General features: G+C 30.8%; 4 protein-coding genes across 4 annotated transcripts in view; all 4 read right to left on the bottom strand.

Moving 5' to 3' along the window:
* HELRODRAFT_181081 (hypothetical protein) overlaps positions 1 to 579 on the bottom strand; it is a gene marked incomplete at both ends in the record, with an annotated part of 6,798 nt that extends 6,219 nt beyond the window's left edge. The window contains one exon of the mRNA XM_009030357.1: positions 181 to 579. Coding sequence (XP_009028605.1) covers positions 181 to 579 — 399 coding nt within the window. The remainder of the gene's footprint in view (positions 1 to 180) is intronic.
* Positions 580 to 2,794: 2,215 nt separating this feature from the next.
* HELRODRAFT_181080 (hypothetical protein) lies at positions 2,795 to 4,244 on the bottom strand (the record flags this gene model as incomplete). Its single annotated transcript, XM_009030356.1, has 4 exons — positions 2,795 to 3,007; positions 3,196 to 3,372; positions 3,681 to 3,858; positions 4,123 to 4,244. The coding sequence occupies 4 exons, from the start codon at positions 4,242 to 4,244 to the stop codon at positions 2,795 to 2,797; spliced, it is 690 nt and encodes a 229-aa protein (XP_009028604.1).
* A 1,216-nt stretch (positions 4,245 to 5,460) lies between these two features.
* On the bottom strand, positions 5,461 to 6,780 carry HELRODRAFT_181079 (hypothetical protein; the record flags this gene model as incomplete). Its single annotated transcript, XM_009030355.1, has 3 exons — positions 5,461 to 5,667; positions 5,784 to 5,951; positions 6,163 to 6,780. The coding sequence occupies 3 exons, from the start codon at positions 6,778 to 6,780 to the stop codon at positions 5,461 to 5,463; spliced, it is 993 nt and encodes a 330-aa protein (XP_009028603.1).
* A 1,084-nt stretch (positions 6,781 to 7,864) lies between these two features.
* On the bottom strand, positions 7,865 to 10,383 carry HELRODRAFT_181078 (hypothetical protein; the record flags this gene model as incomplete). Its single annotated transcript, XM_009030354.1, has 6 exons — positions 7,865 to 7,960; positions 8,637 to 8,846; positions 8,954 to 9,112; positions 9,186 to 9,387; positions 9,556 to 9,687; positions 10,295 to 10,383. The coding sequence occupies 6 exons, from the start codon at positions 10,381 to 10,383 to the stop codon at positions 7,865 to 7,867; spliced, it is 888 nt and encodes a 295-aa protein (XP_009028602.1).
* Positions 10,384 to 11,643: the final 1,260 nt, after the last annotated feature.

The raw sequence follows: 11,643 nt of genomic DNA, 5'->3' as shown, positions 1-11,643 counted from the left end.
AACATTTCTAGCAAAATGAACAATCAAACACACAAAAATACTTGAAATATTTTCTCAAACCAAAACTTATAAAAACATCTAGAACGTCGACAGCTGCAACAACTGCAACAACAACAACATCAGCAACAACAGCAACAAACAACAACAAACAACAACAACACTAACAGCAACAAAACAAACCTGCAAGAGAGTAGCCACGTTACAAATCTTCCTCTTCTTCATAACTTGTAGAACGCTAAACGACGCGACGTTCGTAACAATACCAACAACAATGAGTCCGAGTATCAAATACTTATCAAAGAACAATCTCAAATTACTTAAGAAATTCTCGTTGTAGTGATACTCGTGTCTGAAATACTTCATCCCACTACTACTATTAATGTTGTTGATGTTCGTAACACTGGATATAATGTCAAAATCAGTGAAGTTGGTTTGGTTATTTCCCAAAAGCCGAAAATGTTTGGCTTTGTTGTTACTATTGTAGTTGTAATGGTCGATAGAACTCTTAAAGAGACAAACGTGTTTTATTTCCAATAAGAAACTGTCGTTCATTTGAATGATGCTATTCGGAGCACTCATTTTATCAGCTGGCTGGTTGTCCTAGAGGGCAAGAAATTGTATTGTATCTTTGGTCTTGGGTGTTCTTCAAATGGGTGACTTTATCATCTTTCAAGTTGTTTCATATTAACGGCAATTTTTAAGGTTAGAGTTCAGTCTCAAGTATTAAATCTTATCAGTTTGACGTTATTTTCTTTTAAATTAAATTTATCAAACACCTCAGATCTATCTTTTTTTTAAAAAACAGTATAGTTAATAACATTTAGATTATCTATTTTTAACTCATCTTCAAACGCCTGGATTTTATGAAAAAAAAAAATTTAGTTGAAAAAACAAGATTGCCGAATGAGAAAATGCATCATTTAAGACGTTTCATTCAGTTAAACTGTGAATCATTTTCGCAATGCTAGCATCCCAGTTCATTATTCATTTTATCCTAATTGGATAGAATCCGTTTTCATTCAATTAAATATCAAATAAACATTAGTTAACAATTTTGTTATCAATAATTCCAAATTATCGCTAATTTAATTACTCTCCTTTAATTATCACATTGTCATCTGATCACATCACCGTTGCATAAATGCTCATTTGGCAATAGTAATATTTAATAAAATAATAATTAAATTAATTGAAAATAAATTTACGTAAATTGTTTAACAAAAATAAACCAAAAAACGCAATTTAAAAATATGTTAGATGACTGAAATGGGAGTGAATAACCAAGCAAAATGAGGTGAGAGAATGAGTCTATTTGCCTTTATATTTGGCCAACCAAAAACATACATACATGCATACATACATACATACATACATACATACATACATACATACATACATACATACATACATACATACATACATACATACATACATACATACATACATACATACATACATACATGCATACATACATACATACATACATACAAACAAACAAACAAACATACGCACGCGCATATACGCACACATCATACATATACATACACACACACACACGCATACATACATACATACATACACACACACATGCATACATACATACATGCATGCATACATACATATGTTGGAAGGAGACCATATTTAATACAGTACTGTATGAATTTTACCAAATTGTTGGCATTAATCAATTAATTCATTAATGCCAACAATTTGAAATTGTTGGCATTAATCAATTAATTCATTAATGCCAACAATTTGGTGGAATTCAGACAAAACTGTTACATACATTTACATAAATACATTTGAAATAATGGGCTAATTGAGACGAATGCCAAATAACATCCATACATCGTTTAATTACATCAGCATATTATCATATAACATCAATATTTCATTAAATTAATATGGCATTGTGATATTAATACATTAAAGCTTTATTTATGCCATCACATTTTACATGAAGTGCTAACCTTATCATTTTATTATTTAATAAAATAATCATTTTCTTTTTGTTTTCTATATTTGGTCCAAATTTTTTCAAAATATGTACTGATTTGTTATGGGTAGGGAAATATACACTCACACACACACACACACACACACACACACACACACACACACACACACACACACACACACACACACACACACGCACACACACACACTCCACATAAACCGTAATATATAGCATATCCATCTACTTACATCTTCATTTAAAATATCTTACATTAATGTACTCTAAAACAAAAACAAAAATCCGCCTTGAAGTTTTAAGACCTCAGAGAATTTTGAAAATTCATGTTTCTAAGCCAGCAAACTATATATACAATGTATATTTCATTGTTTGTTTGAATGAAATAAAATATATGTCTGGTAAGTTATTTGTATGTGTATGTTATACGTTGAAGTGATCGAGTGTTGTATCTGAATGTGTATGTTACATGTCGAAGTGATCGAGATATTGTGTGAAAAATTGTGAGATTTTTTTTGTATTTTTTCGAAAAAATTAATTTTTGTTAAAACGCCAGACAGTAATGTCAGTATAAAATATCGTTTTAACACGAGGTGTGATCAATTTTTCCAATTTTTCGTTCATCTTGTTTCTATTTTCAAAAAATTAAAAAAAATTAAAAATCAACTCGATGAACAATAGTAATTTTGTATAATTTTATTTACATCAGAGTCAATTTGCAGGCTTATTTCATCAAAAATCCTACAAAATCACGCAAACTAAAGACCAGTCTGCAAAAATTTGTTAAATATATATCCTAGATTAACTCCGTCCTAGAATCCTTCACTGAGTCGACGATTCCTGAGCCACTGGTTTCAGAAAAAACCTCATGGGAATGACGCACATTTGAAAATTTCTTAACCAGAGCTCAATCCGGCAGCTAAAACTTGAAAATTCCAGCAGAGAGACTGGTATTTGAAGTTCAAGAGAGGGCTGGACGTGAAGAGGCGAATCTTGGAGGCACCCAACATAGGGCACGTTGATTTCAAACTTCTTCTGTGTTGGTCGGATGTTCAATAGAGTTCACGTTTCATAAAAATTAAATCTGATCTCATTTACGCAAACTTTTATTTAGTATTAAAAACCAATGAACGGACAAACAAATGAACGAACGAACAAATGGACGAACGAATAAATTAATGAATAAATGGATGAATAGGTGATGAACAGATGAATAAACGAACTAAAGATTTAGTTGATGTTTCCTTCTTAAAAATCTTATACTTGATTTTGATCATTCTGACGGAGAGGAACTTCATGCCCGTGCTGTCAGCTGCGTGCAACTCCTTTAACGAAATGCTCGTTACTACATCGTGAACTTTGTAATCTGCATTGGCTTGTAGTTCCTTGATCTTTTGATTCTAGAGAAATAAAAAATGATTGTGGTCGCTGTCTTACTAGCCCTTATTAAGCCGCGATCTGGTTCGAACGCATTCTATTCTGAATTTATAATACATTATTTCTGCCATACATACCTACACACGTCTATATCAATTTTTCAGAGCGTCAATGTATACTATGGAAAACATTACTATTACTAATTTTGTCACTAATTAAGCTAAGTTTGAATCAAATATTTAGATTTGAATCAAATAGTTAGATTTGAATCAAATAGTTAAATTTGAATCAAATGATTAAATTTGAATTAATTGGTTAAACAAGCACTAACGCAAGCACATCTGGTGCCAATGATGACATTGAATTTGAGGATGGAGCTCTTCTCCCTGGCGTCGACACACCACAGAATGAAGACCACAATCTCTTCTTCTTTGGTTTGCTGAAAATCGAATCCCGAATTATTGGGTGGACATGCGGAATAAGGTGGTGCAGAATTTGTGGCAATGTATCTGTTTTACAGATTAACATGAAAAAACTGTTACTAAAGACAGCTTGTTGTAATGAAGCAAACTTTAAAAACTTCAATCAACCGTTGAGTTTCTTCTTCGTGGAGAGAAAAATCATTAGAAGTTTGGCTGGGTTCTTCCAAATTACTGACGCTGTTATGAATCCTCAAAAAAAAATTTCATTCAAGAATAAAGAAACTACTTAAAATTCCTATAAAATTCGCAAATCAAGTTGTAACACAATTTTTAATCAATCATTAAACGAACCGACTGATATTCGTCAATATCGGAGCATTATCGGAATGGTCGTGCGGTCCTATTTCGAAACTTTTTCCGAAAAATTTGCTACACACTTCTCTTAGATCTTTTTTTAAAATATTTTTGTTCATATTGATCAACGATAAAATACTGTCTGAATGGTTAGCAGCGTAAACTATAACGTAAACCATAAAAAAGATGTCTTCAAATCATTAACTACATTCCAAAAAACATATTCGCCAAATTTACAAACGTAATTTCATATTTAACTAGCTACCCTGTAATAATATTGTCAACATTTTTTATTTAAATTGAAAAATACAGATTTTTATAAATAATTTAACCAATTTAGCAACAAAACTTCGGTTATTTTACTTATTATTTTGAAAAAGTACCTAGACAGAAACAGCGTACAAACAAACTGCACACACACACATATTTTCTGTAGCTTGTCAACGATCATTCAAGTACTTGCCAATATGACAGTAGGCATAAAATTAAAAGTTGAACATTACACTTCATTTGGATTATATTTTAAGGGTTGCATGCGATTGATATAGCACTGTTTTGAATACTTTTGAATAAAACTTGTGGGTTTTAAGCAGAAAATTGCCTTTTGGTGTTAATACTGAAAATTGATAACATATGGTTTCTAAAATATAACATTTTAATATCATTACTTCAGAAGCTTTTTCTTAAAGGTTCCTTAAACTTGGAAGCCCATGTCAAATGCTCCTTCCGACGCCCTCTCTTTTAGGGTCTAATTATGTTTAATATAATTTAATAATTATCAATTCTCTGAGTTAACGTTAAAATTTTGCTTTTTAAATGGGGATTTTTAATAAATTTTTAGCAAAACTATTTAAAATCAAATGAAACAATTTGAAACTCAAACATAAAAATGACGAATCAAACAACAACAAACTATGCTGATAACTTCGAATAAAATTTATTCAAGCCAAAATTTTAAACTTTCACGACTGAAATAAAATCTTTAATAGACCGATCATCATTAAATAAATGTCACAAAATATGAACAGAAGATGGTTAAAAGAATGTTAAATAACCAAATGCTAAGAAAGATGTTTGTTAATATAAAGTATGTACGTTAATGAAAAAAATTATGCAACAATTATTGCACGAATCTTATAAATATTCACGTCTCAGCAGACTTCCCAGCAGGAAAATGGGCACAAGATTACATCATAATCATTGCTTTAAGACAAAATCAAACTCGATAAACATCTTTCTATATATCTTTCTATATATCTTAAAAACATCTTTCATAGCAATTTATTTCAATTAAGTTTTGATCAGAATGTTTCTAATAGAAAAAAATGTCAATCGTTAATCATTAACATGACATTTTTCTTGCAGAAAGATTTGCAGGGGCATTTGATTGACGTTCAAATTGTTGTGCCATATTTCGACGGTAGAATAGAACAATGTATCGTTAAGCTGGTTTCTTGGGAGCTCCAACTGAACGGACAGTTGAATGTGCAGCGGATTATCAAAAAGGCATTCGACCACCTGCTTTCTGGTCTCCACCTGAGGCTAATTATGTCGAACAACACGATTCTAATTACTTTAACTTTAATAAAAAAAATTTTTGGCAATCTATAAAACTAATGAAATAACTATAAGTACTACAAAACGAAATTAAAATCTACCATCGAGACTTCCTTGTTCTCAAACTTGTAGACGATGTTGCTCATTTTTGCTGATATAAAGTTTTTTTCCTTGCTTGCCCCATACAGTCCTTCAAGCAAAATTCTCGTCGGAACATCATGTAGCATCTTATACTCTCGCTTTGATCGCAATTTTTCGCATAAACTTTCCTGAATAGAAGTTGTGTTACAAAAAATTTACAAAGTATAGAGAAGTTTTTTTTAATAATTTCAAAAGACAAATTATTCTATATTATAAGTATTAAAAATTTTCATTTTCAACTTCAATTTGTTTAAAATTTTCAACCCTCTTGACGAGATATGAATTAAAAATCGAAAGAATGATTCAGAAAAAAATTCAGTTAATCAACTAAAAACTAACGCAGGACTCTTGTCCACCAACGAGGAAAATAATTTTAAGATCGGAAATAGATTCTCTTGAGTCAAGCAAATACATAACAATGACAGAATATACATCCGATTGGTTACAATCAGAAAAAAATGTCCTGAAATCAAAGGAAGACGTAGTAGATTTTGTTGTCAAAGTATCGCCGGGTAGTATGTTAGACGTGTTTGTTTGATAATTTTTAGCAGCAGAAGCAGCAGCAACAGCAACAGAAGCGTGAGCAGACATGCCAAGATAATCGTTGTTGATAATCGTATAGGTTTTATCGCCGTTGTCGTTGTTGTTGTTTCTGACAATTTTATGATTTTCGTAGCCACCTTTAAACTTTTTTTTATTGGCTTTTGTATTTATTTGGTTCGGCGGCTGATGGCTAGAAAATAAAATAAGAACTTTTAAAAAATAAGGATAAACATTCAAATAAATGTTAAAAGTTAAACAACTGACATATTCTTTTAAAGACTCAAACTTTTTCTTCCTTTTCACCAGGGTATTGTAATATACTTTTTGTGTTAGGAGGAGTGGCCTGGTTTGGGTTCGAATGCCAAGAGATCCCTGCCTATCATAAAAATTTATGATGCGTTGTCTTGTACGCATGTTGAGCTGTGTAAATGAAGAGAGTGTTATTCATAAGCATCGTGTGCTTTACAAATTAAAAAGTTATGTGAACCTGGTCAATTTAATTCAGTCAACTCTGATTAGAAAAATTAAAAAATTGAAATTAACAGCAAAATATGTAAAGAAAAACCAATGAGCGGGCCAAAAATGAAAGTTTCTAAATCAAAAACAAAACAAAAAATAATAATATAAAAAGATATTGCGGATATGTCTATTTTTAAATGTTTGGTTACATTATAAAAACCCGAGGCTGTCAGCCTTGACTATTATTAACTTTTTTAAAATATAAAATAAATATTAATAAAACAGAAAAAACGATATGTTTGTACGTACTGCAGTCCTTTGTAGTAGTTACTCGGAGAATTTCGTGAATTTGGTAGCTCCGGTGGTTTGGTTGCATCATAAGAAGCTAACGATTTCTCACCACCTATAATTACGCTTGTAACGTTTTTCGGTTTAAAACTTGATGTCCTAAAAATGTGAATTGTTTATTTTTGGTCTTATTTAACTTAAAATAAGAGTAATAAACGATCAATAAACGGTTATTGAGATGATTCTTGTGATGTATTAATATTGTAATACAAAAATGTTAAGCTGAGAAAATTTGAATGAAAGCCTTTATTATAAAATTTATTTTTTTAAACAAAGTTACTAACGTAACAGGTTCATCAACACTGCAAATATAATTATATATATATATTTCTTCGTTCGTTTGCTTGCTCGTTCCTTCATTCATTTAGCCACCTACCCATCCATCCTTCTACTCACACATAAATTTATTTAAATTTATTTAAAAATGCATGAATTGGTTTAAGCAAATGCCATTTAATAAATCGTGCAGATTATAATGTAAAAATAGGTTTCGAAAAATTGAATTTTTTATTGGGTAAGATTTTACGTGGGTTTTTCTTCTTACATACCTGTACTCCATTGATACAACCACATTTTCAAAAAAAAAATTGGTAAAACTTGAAATAAATTTCATTCTATTTGAAAGAAATAATTTATTTATTAAATTTTAATAACAACAAGAAGAGCAATTGTGATGACGAAATCAAAATATTCAAAACGCTGATGATAGCAGGAAAGTTTTGGTAAAAAAGTAATTTTCCCTTTTTGACGATAGCACGGAGGCGAAGTTAAAGATGCAGTGGCTTACCTGTAAAATGGTTAATAAAAGTCGCTACCTGTAAAATTGTTAGTAGCAGTTGCCACAGCCTAATAGCAAACTGTTGGAAATTTAAATCAAGCGTAAAATTTCTTCAGTTCAAATAATCACATGTTCATTAAAATTTTTCAATAGTTATTTATAGAGTATGACGAGTGAAGGCGGAAACCTCTGACCAATAAGAATGTTTGCTTCTCTTTTTTTATGAATTTTCAAACGAGTCTCATTGATAGTTTCATATTTTTTTTAATTTGATCACATATTTGGGAAGTTTTCGACTGTGATTGATTTTGAAGATGTAATAATAATAACTAAATAATTATGAAAAAAAAAATAAAATTAAATTAAGAAAAAAATATTAAAATTACTGGCACATTATAGCACCCCTTTGAGAGCTGCTGTGCCGTTAAAATCTTCAAAAAAAAATATTTGGAAAGTATTTTTGTTGTTGAAAAAATTTGCGAAATTAGTTAAGCATCGTCAGAACAATAACATAAACAAGAATAAACAAAAATATTATTATGATTATTGTTATTATTATGGCAATTATAAGTTTTTGAGAGCCAATACCACATTTTAGATTCATAATAACGTTTGTATTCCACAATAAAAATGACATTGCCCACATTTCATGCTTTACAGATATAGTTTAATATTCAGGATCAACCTGAGGTTTGTTTTTCAAGAAAAATTTCAAGGGAACGTCAGCGATAACTTTGTGGTAACCGACAACGATTTGCGATAATTTGAATGAGCAGCAGAAAATTTTCTCTTTCAACTGCAGCGTCGATAGTTTTAGATCGCAAAATAAATGAACGTGTATGGGCTCTTCTGTTGCGTGTTCGTTGTACAGTGGCTCTTGAGCTTCTACGGATTGCTGGTGAACAAATTTTTTAAAATTAAACAGATAAATATTAAAATAAACTAATTAATTAATTAAACTGGAAAAACACATGAATTATAAATACAATACACTATACAAACCACGTCAACTTTCCTATTGTAGTCATCGTTGTGCGTGTGCATGGCGTTGTACATTTGGAAATACAGGAAATCCCCGGGCAATTTTTTCAATTTGACACATTTAATGACATTTATTTCTTGGTAATTTTGTTTCATTTGAAGGTCATCGCATAAGCGTTCCTTGAATATTTAACGGTTCATTAATACAGTTTAAAAAATAGCTGGAATAAAATAAATTAGCTGATGGACTAACACATGATTGTCGACCTCCGATAACCACCGAGAAATCAAGCAATGAAACATTCTCGCCCTCTTCGATCCTCTTTAAAAAATAGAGATGAAGTTTGATGGAGGACATCTGTGCACGTTCTCTTGAAATGATTAGATCCAAAGATTGCGGATATGGTGACAAGGGGAGACAGTCAGACTGCTGTTGAAAGTTATTTCTCCGCAAACTATCGGGAAAGTGTCAGATTAAAAATAATTGGATGAGTTAATTTGAGAATAAACACCTTAACAAAAAAAGCTATTTCTATTCATTTTCACTAACTTTTCCAACGTTTTATTCTGAAAAAAGTCATAAAAAATTACAAATAACAACGATAGTTCGTTTGCTAACTAACTTCGGCTGCTGACCACTGCTAGAGCTGCGCAAAAAAAGGTCAGACACTTTAGAACTACCTCTAGTACCTCCATTCCACTGATTGTTAGACTCATTACTGGTACCGTAAGACGCAACCATGCGCTGTGGTGACCTTTTGAAAGTACATCGTGCTGTATAAAACTCCAATAAAAATAGAGTTGAAAATGTAACAGCTTACCGTGCATTCTGTAGCAATGAATCTTGGTGAAGTCTTAAAAAATTCAATTTGAATTCGTGAATTTTAGTTAATGTAATGGATCGAACAAAATTATATTTTATTTTTAAAAAGATAATATCAATAATAATATGAGCAACATTCAGTGTTCAGTGCGAGCAAGTATTCAGTGCGCATGTAGTCAGAAATTATTTGATGGAGAGTTGGCAGGTTCGTACAATATTTTTTCTCAACGCATATTTTTTGTATAGAATTCTCAAATTAAAATCATCATATTTTATATAAATTTGCAAAGCTGCTGTTTGAAAAGTTAGAACATTACAAACCAAAACTTATAAAAATTATTAAGTACACTTATTAGCACAAATTTCGGCAGTATCGAGACTTTTAACGCTTCCATTGCTTTGATCCGTGTCTCTGCAACTTTAACAGTTTTTGATTGTCGAATGTTTTTTGATTAATTTCATTATTCATATTTATTGAGTTTTCAATGACTTGTAAATATTTTTTAATGTTTGATTTGCAGAGCTAAACGTATACTAACCCTAAATCTTTAGGACATTTTTCAGAAAAATTTTCATTAGATGGATTGTCACTTTCGTCATCATCAGGCCAGTCGTGTTCCGATTCCATTTCGGCAATTTTATCCCAAAGTTCATTATCATACCATCCTGAATTCGATTTGCAATATCATCAAAAGCGTGAAGTAATTTTTTTTATATAATTAATTTAATGTTCAACAACTAACACAATTGTTCATTTTTACAAAAACGTCAGCCATTACTTATATGAAATCATTATGCAAGTTAGCTCAGAAAGTAAAGGCGTTATGATTTACGCAGCGGGTGACCTGGTTCGATAGTCGCTCGTGACAAACCGAAAAGTTAATGCACTCTACATAAAAATAATGGAACATCGGTTTTCAACCTTAACAAGAATGAGAACAAAAGTTAGGTATGAAAATATGTTTATCAGGAAGCATTTTTTTACCATAGGTACCATGAATATGTATAATTGTTTATAATACAATATATAATAATATACATCTATGATAGGAACTTGGTGAAAAATTGCTAAAATATAACAGCTGTCAAAAATATAAACTAGCTGAAACTGAACCGTGTTATTCAAAAAAGAACTGTAGATCGCATTCGGATCGCTAAAAAAAATTGTTTTCAAGGTAGTTACTTTTATGATAATTTCGAAATAATGTGAAAATATGAAATGTGCGAGAGATAAACGTAACAGCTGATAAAAATCTTAATTTTAATAATTACTTTTAGAAATGTTAAAATATGAACATAATCAACAAAACTTAGTCTGGATAATTTGCTTTAGTTAGTTGCTTGGCATGGTAGCGTACGAACGATGATATTGTTAAATACAGACTCTTAACGTTTTAAAGTTACTGATTCTCATGTTAAATTTATTTTCACGAATGAATAAATATAAATTAAGAAAGAAAGAAGTACAAAGAAAGAAAAAAAGACAGCAAGTAAATTAAATAAATATAACCACCGATTGTTGATGTAATCGATTGACCATCTTCTCAAGTTTAATTCTGTGGTTATATTTGATCATTGTCATATTGCAAAAATAAAAGACATAAGTTATAGCAATGAACATTAGTTTTGAAATGGAAAATGATGATTCAAGAGATGCAGACAACCAGATGGAAGGATAGCTGGAGAACAACTGAAACATTATCATACATGGAGGTCTTGTGAGGTCTTGTAAAAACTTTTTAAATAGGCCAAACGGCGCTAGTCAGCCACGATTGGCTTAAACCTTTATTACAGTTGATCATTTTTTATTGCCAACCTTCTTAAACATCTTTTTTAAAACATCTCATTTACACTCGGTGAATCATCAGCCCACTTTTCCAACACATGT

The sequence above is a fragment of the Helobdella robusta genome (genome assembly GCF_000326865.2).
Source record: "Helobdella robusta unplaced genomic scaffold HELROscaffold_67, whole genome shotgun sequence".
NCBI lineage: Eukaryota > Metazoa > Annelida > Clitellata > Rhynchobdellida > Glossiphoniidae > Helobdella > Helobdella robusta.
Note: the sequence above shows the minus strand (reverse complement) of the source record. Positions and strands in the feature narration are given on the sequence as shown.